Raw genomic sequence first — 8,072 nt, 5'->3', positions numbered from 1 at the left:
TTTTTTTTTTTTTACCTTATTGAAATGAAGCAAACTAATGGAAAAGTTTAGAAAGAAATCAAAAAAAAAAAAGAAAAAGCAAGAAAAAAAGTGAGGAAAAAGGAAAAGAAAGAACGGAAATGGAAACTTGAGCTAATATTTTCATTGTCAACTCTTTATACTCTTTCATTTATTAGCTTTGTTCTTTGTTTTTTCTTTCTTTTCTTTTTTTTTTGTCAACTAAATGAAAAGTTTTCAATAAAATAATGAAATTTTAAATGGAAAAGCTAACTTGATGGAATGAAAGAAAAAAAAAAGAAAGAAAGAAAAAAGAAAAGTTATGTATAATTTTTTTTTTTTTGGCTAAAAAAAAATAAAATCATTGATAATGAATTTGTTTTTAATGTTAAATCCAGTTTTCCGGATCAGGAAAATTTGGATTAAACTATAAAATTAAAATGAATTTTAATAGAATTAATGTTTGTTTGATAAATATATGACATTATAAAATATTAAACAAATGAATATGATTGCATTTATAAAATTGCAAAAATGAATTATGCATGAAATGGTGGAAAATTTTCTTCAAATTAATATTTTTATGAGAGAAAAGTAAATGAATTAAAAATTATTGATAAGTATTTTTCAAGTTTAATTTGGTTAAAGTTTTTGTTTCTTTTTTTACCTTTTTTTTTTTTATAGGTGAATTTTGTAATGATATGATTTATATAAGGCCAATGCAACGACAAACTATCATATGTCGGAATTGTACGGATCGTGAACCAGATTGTGGTGAAATATGTCGTGGACAATGGTGTCATGAGGATTCGACAGCAGGTAACAAATTATAAATTTTAAAAATTTATATGAGTTGTATGAAATTTGAAAATTTGTGTAAATTAATTTATGAATTTATAAAATTTGACTTATTCTAAGTTGTGAAATTTGTTTAAATTTAGGTTTAAAATTTTTTTCTTTAAATGACTTATTGGCTTATTGGATAAAAAATTATGGTATTTTATTATGCTAATATTTGTGTAGAAATTATAGATACATTTATTCTATGAAATGATCAATTCTTTTTTTTTCTGAGTGAGCAATGAAAATTTTAAATAAATTAGCTAAAATTTGCGCTAATGTCCTTGCAGGAGCTGCTGGATGCGGTTATGGACCTCCATCATTACCTTATTTTTACAAGGGACCTGAATTATTGTATTATCGAACACGAATGTGTGTTACCGTTAGCAGGTGAAGTTAAATATTTTTTTTTATTTGCTAGACAAACAAAAATCATACTTCTTTTTTACAAGAATTGCTCTTATTGTATGAGTAAATTATTCGAATAGACTGTAAAGTAAATTATTTAAATTGTTAATTTATTTGTACAAATTGCTATGCACATTCATACGGTTTCTTTAACTTGTCTCTTGTTTATCTGTTGCAAGAATTGTTCCTATTGTATGAGTAAATTGTTTAAACTGTTAATTTACCTTTACACATCGTCTTGCGTATTTATACCACTATATAGCTTGCAAGAGTTGCTCCTTATTGTATGAGTAAATATGCATGATTAGCTTTTTTCGCATTTAATTAAAGTTGTTCTTATTGTATGAGCAAATTGCATATCGTCTTGCTTATTCATACAACTATTCAACTTCTGTCTTATTTGTCTATCATTATTGTAATTGAAAAAAAAAAAACGGTAAATTTTTCCCGAGAATTGCTAATAAGACACAAAGTAAGGAAGGATAAAGTAAGAATTTTTAATAGAGAAAAAAATCTACCAACTAGTAATTACTATTTCATCTATAATTGATTAATATGATTTCCATCCGGAATGTATTGGTACAAAAATTCCGCTAACTCATCTGAAAGTGTTATATCAAAAATTGCTTCAATAATCCATAAATTTCTTATTTAAAATTTTCCTTTAAAAATTAACATAAAAGAGAAATTTCCAATTTACAATATCACTATTCCAGTAATGTGATATTAGTTAAATTGATGAATAATTAATTATTGAATTATTCAAGTTATCAATCAAATCTATAATACTTTTGATAAATTTTATTACGATATATTTTTTCCGTTTTCAGCAAATTACCATAAATTTCTCATTTCTCGAAAATTCTCAGTTGCATGCTTCTATAGCCATATCTATTATCATTATCTTCTATCAAATTATCATAAATATAATTTTAGAGGTTCCAGTTCTCCACGAAAATATTGCATTTGTAATACTAATAATTGTAATATTATTTACAAACGTTCAATGCCATGGAATAATCATCTGGAAGGAACTACACGAATACGATCTTTATTTCTAAATTCTAAGTAAACATTAATTAATTAATTAATCATGTTTCATTTATTTTATATAGCTTTTTGGTTTGAATGTATAGATGTTAAATTTTTTTATCAATTAATATCATCCATTTTACTCTATTTTATATAATCATTTAATTGATTATTATCATATTAGTTTTAACATTTCCTTTTTTTTTTTAATTAAATAAAAAATTTTTTGCATATTTTATTTAAATAATAATTTTTATTTTCCTTTTTTTTTTTTATTTTATTTACAGAGAAAATGATATTCCAGTAGCATTACATAAATGTGTTAATTGTGAAATAAGTACGCAAGATATTAGAATGATTGCATCATGCAAACAAAATCAATGTATTGGACATTACTGTACATATGCAACACAACGATTATACATTGGTATTAAACAATATCGTACACAAAAATCGATTTTAAATGAACGTCAAGGATGTATTAATGTTACCGATAATCATCATGTTTGAATTTTATTTTTTTCTTTTTAAAAATTAATTAAAATTTTATTTTAATTATTATTTTAGTAAATAAATATGGAATATAAATTGTATCTAATAAATTACCTTTTATTTTTCTTCTTTTTTTTTTTTCTTTACAATTGAAAAGTAATTATTTGAAAATGAATAAAATACGAATGAAAATTTATTAATTCTAAATTAAAAAAAAAAATTTAAATCCAAATTAAATAAAAATTTAAATATTGATTCTAAATTATATTTCTTATTTTTGTAAAAATTTTGTTTTGCAAAAATTTTGAATACAAATTAATTGAGAAACTTTTTTAATATATATATATAAACTATTTTAAAGTATAAAATTTCCGTAATATTATGAGAAAGGAAAAAAAATATGCAATTCCTTATTGATAATTTTATTTACAATGAAAAATTTTTATCTTTCCATTTATATTCTTTTTATTTTATTTTTATATTTACATTACTTATTTCCTTTTTTTTTACTTTACTTTTAATTTAAAAGAATTTTGATCATATTTTTAATTTAGATCCAACTTGGTTGTTCGCATAAATGGATGAGTAATGAGGAGGAAGAGTTACATTGTGCATGTATCGGTGATCGTTGTAATCGTGATCTAGCAATAGCAAGTCTTAATAATGCTATTCGATTGACCGTAATTATAACTGAACATATTACTGTGATATTTATTTGTTTAATTATTTATCCAAATTTATTATTTTAATTTGACAAAAAAAAAAAAAAAGAAAAATCCATTATTTATTGATTGAAAATACTGATCTCAATTAAATTTTCACATTCTTTAAATTCAATTTTATTAGAAATTTGATTTCGAATTATTAATTTATTAAAACTTTAACTTCTATGGAATACACATTTGCATGCTCATATGAGATATCAGGTATGACTTACATATCTTCGGATGGCATACTGATATGCTAATCTTAAATCAATACACATCTAAATTCTTGAAGCAATAAATTAATATTATTAATTTTCAACGGCTACATAATTATAACATTGTTTGTTTGTTTTTTCTTTTTTAAATTTTCGAATGTTGTTAATGTAAACAAATTATTTGTTGCAACAAATTTAAGTATAATAATCAAACAATTAATGTAAGCATTAATAAGAATTTAATTTATAATTCAATGAAATTATCTAATTCAAATTACGAAAAATATCTTGCTCCATTGCTAAGTTTTTAGTTTCTAATTGTTCATTAATGAGTTCTCTCTTCAATTCGCATTTTCTCATTTGAAATTTCGGGAGAAATGGAATTTAAACTTTGGAATGAATATCCAACAATGAATGATACAAAACAAAAAAATTTGCATATCTAATTGGCAGCGTAATTAACAAAAAAGAATATATTATTATCTTAATTCAAAGTTCTACATTGTCAACATTCATTTTCTGATATCTATCTTTTCTCAAATTGATTCCCTATCTTGATTTGTACTTTCCATTCATTCATAAACATAGACAGTATAATAAAAATTTTCAAATCAAAGTTGACAATTGACAGAATCAAAATCACAAACGTAATTTAGTGCTAAAAAAACTTCTCATTCTTCCGCTTAATCATCATTTATTGGACAAGTTAAAGTATTTTTGTTTCTAAAAATTCTAATCTTTAGATTGCAAGTAAAGATGTCGCATAGTTTCAGGAATTTTTGACTGATTGTCACAGATGTTTTACAGAAGTGTATTGATAGTTCCGCTATTTAATGCCTCAAAATATTTTTCAAACAAAAAAAAAAAAAAAAACTTACTTGATGAAATTGTCGTCAACATATATGACCTTATGATACATATAACAGGTGTTACTTTTGTTATTTATCTGCTTTCAATATCTCGAAGTATAAGTAAACTACAAGTACCATATTGCAGTACCATATCGTTACATCTTATTCTGAATAATGTATTATACTATCACATTATTAAAGCAAAATACTGTAAGTACCGTTTTATTACCACTATGACGTTGAAATACCAAATACTTTAATATCGTCCCCCACACAAATGACTCATTTATAGGTATAACAGGAAGATTGAATTACACATCTACCAATAAAGCTATCAAATTTCATCCATTCTAAGCCGATCATTACCAATCAATAACACTTATATTTCTGTCTTTATGAGATATTTCATTGATTAAAACTTTTAGAGAAGACAGTATTAAAATTGAACTTAAGTAAAACATATATTAACTTGGATGCAAAATCAGAATGTTAAATTTAAATTTCATTGCAAATTTTTGAAAAACGAATTCACTTATTAATAGCTGATGAAGGAATTATTAGATTTCAGCTTTTTTTCTGGAAAGGAAAGGAAGAAAGGAAGGAAAAGAGTGAGGAAAGTGATGGAAAAGCAGGTCAAAGTTGAAATAATGATAGATTGAACTAATGAAGAAGTAACAAAGATAGCATTTTTTTTTACTTACCAAATTTTTTTTTTTCTAATTTTTTTACTTATCTGAATCAGAAAGAGATATCATGAGGTATAAGATATTGATGAAAATCTCGAATTTCAACATCATTTTTTTGCATATCAGATTTTAGCATTCGCAGATATACATTTAATGTTTGAGATTAAAATCAACTTTAAATGAATTAATGGAAATCGTGATAAAAATGATCACTATTATTTAGAAAAAAAAAGAAAAACTTACGAAAAATTAAAGATTTACGTTACTTGGAAAAAAATTTTAAAATTTAAAATTTATGAAATTTTTTTAAAAATGTACGATTGAAAACAAAAAATACCAGAAATCAATTATGTGTAATTCGCTAAACATGGAGGAATGCTGGGATGAACTTGTAACTCTTTGCTTATCCGGATAGAAAAGGTTACAAAAGTATTCAACCTATATGACATATGTTATTTTTACCATGCCTAATATAACCTACAACCACTCGTATTTATTGTTTATTAAATTTAAAGTAATACATAGAAGCTCTAACGGAACACATATTTATCAAATATAACCAAATAATAGCCCAAAGAGATTCAACATTAGTGCCGAACAACTACAAACAAACCGTAAATTGATATATATATATATATATATACTGGAAAGATTAATATTCCATACTCTTATGCTGGAAAATCATAAAATCCCACCGGAAACGGAAACAAACACCTCTTTCAGTAGTTTTTGAAATTACGATGAGTTCGAAAAAATTTATTTAAATACGATCAATTTCATTTAATTCAGCTTTCAATTCGTTCATTCAACTCTCAAGAAATAATTAAAAGTATCGATTATTACCCAACTGAATGAAATCCCTAAATTCATCCCAATTTAAATCCTTAAATGCTATATGTCACTTGAGACTTAGATTATTTTACATTATGCAACTCATTAGTATTTCAGTCTCCGTTAGTTAACTCGTCTGATTTCCCAATCAATTAACTCGATTTACTGATAGGATACATCGCTGGTCTACCACGGAAATCTAGTCATGAAATGAAATCCTCGCAGGATAAAATCAAATTGTATTCATATATAAATTAAATTTACAACAAATTGCAAACAATTACAGGATTGCGAATGCTAAAATATTTCAAGTAACTAACTATGCAAAATTTTTCTATGCCAAAAATAAAAAGGATAAAAATTATAAGGCATTGCATATGGATGAAACTGAGCAAAAATAATGGATGAAAGTAATAATAAGCATATAACAAATAACACAGAAGAGAAGATTATCATAAATTATTTTAAGCTATTTGCAAAACTAAAGGCGGGAATTGATAAAATGACCAAAATTAGCACACGCGTTTAACCACCAGTTTGATTGTTTAAATTGATCTCACCGTAACTCACTTTTAAGGTAAATCTCTTTGTACCCGAAAACACTGCAGCAGTTGACGATATCTAATTCTTACCTGCAAACCCCTCCCGAAAAAAGCCATTCTACATGTATGAAGATATGACGATAGCTAAAATAGAAATTTACCAAGCCCAGTTCCTACAAATCCTACTTTCTTACTTGCCCTGACGAATGCCGCAGAGTGTTTTAGAAATTGCCGTAGATATTTCAAAAATTTTAAAATACACGGCAATATACAGAGTGAATCACACCCACATCACATGGTATTCTGCGTTGGTAACAGAATTTATAGTTACTTAAAAATTTGGAAATACTTAACCGCTACAGTTAAATGCTAAAAAAAACATGAAAACGTCAAATAAATATCGCAACCACGTCATTTCTGGATAACATTTTGCTCTTTAACAATAAAAATCAGGTAAAAAAGTTCGAAACAACTCTAGGTTCCAAAGTATCGAAAAATCAGTGAGCCATAATTTCGTCCACAGAAAAAGAAAATCAATCTACATAAACATTAAAACTAGTTGCTAAATCATTACCTTCTTCGATTCCCTTCATGTCCAAAATGAAATATACTTATCAGTGATTAGTTTCTATAAGAGTAAAACACTACTGTATCCACCAATGGAAGAAATTAATGGAAGGTATCTAATCTACCGCATTTTATATCTGTATATCACAATCACTATGCCGCCCATTTCTTCATATGACGATGAAATAAATAGGAGCCTTCCTTTTGTTGCTGATCGGAAGTTTCATGAATTCTAAACTGCTGTTAATTGAAATTCTCGTCGAAAATGTAAAATCGAGGCAATTTAGTTTTCTTTTGTAAACATTCCAACTGATTATAGAAAATGCTGATAGTGGGAACGGCACAAAATATGGTCGAAAGAAATGAAGCAACACATGAGCTAATTCTTTAACAACAATTTAATAAGACTTCCGTTGTTCACACTCTTCATCAGCAAAGTCCTGGGTTTTAGGAATTAACTATACTAACATCAATCATATGCATATCAACTTTTTTAAGGTAAGTGTGAAAGCACTCAAAAGGGAATTAGTGGAAAAGAAAAAAAAGGAGCAAACAAGCACAAATATACAAAGTGCACAGTAATTTGGGCGCACTGTCAACATTCGAACCTGTACGAAAGCATCGTTTGAAAACATATTATTTATAATGAAGCATAAAATTGAAAAGGAAAAAGAACTGGCTCCAACGGCCTGATATTATGATAAAGTATATAATTTAAAACTTAAATGAATGGGAGTGAAAAAACAAAAGCAAAAAAAAAGTGTTCACTGAGAATTTTTTCCTTTGAAATCTATTGATGTGTTCTTCAAAGATTTCACTGATTAGAAGAAAGCAAATAAATTAAAGTCAAATCTTCCAAACATTTGGAAACCAAATAAAAATTCGAAGATAATTTTCTTCGTTA

At 25.7% G+C, this 8,072-nt stretch overlaps 1 protein-coding gene across 1 annotated transcript; it reads left to right on the top strand.

Annotated features, from left to right (window-relative positions):
- Window positions 1-698: 698 nt before the first annotated feature.
- LOAG_08040 (hypothetical protein) lies at window positions 699-3,518 on the top strand (the record flags this gene model as incomplete). Its single annotated transcript, XM_003143572.1, has 5 exons — window positions 699-816; window positions 1,128-1,227; window positions 2,182-2,313; window positions 2,565-2,781; window positions 3,324-3,518. 5 exons carry the CDS (start codon window positions 699-701, stop codon window positions 3,516-3,518), a joined length of 762 nt encoding a protein of 253 aa, XP_003143620.1.
- Between the last annotated feature and the right edge of the window lie 4,554 nt (window positions 3,519-8,072).

Source organism: Loa loa (assembly GCF_000183805.2).
Source record: "Loa loa unplaced genomic scaffold supercont3.224, whole genome shotgun sequence".
Classification (NCBI taxonomy): domain Eukaryota; kingdom Metazoa; phylum Nematoda; class Chromadorea; order Rhabditida; family Onchocercidae; genus Loa; species Loa loa.
This window is presented reverse-complemented; position numbering and strand designations above follow the sequence as displayed.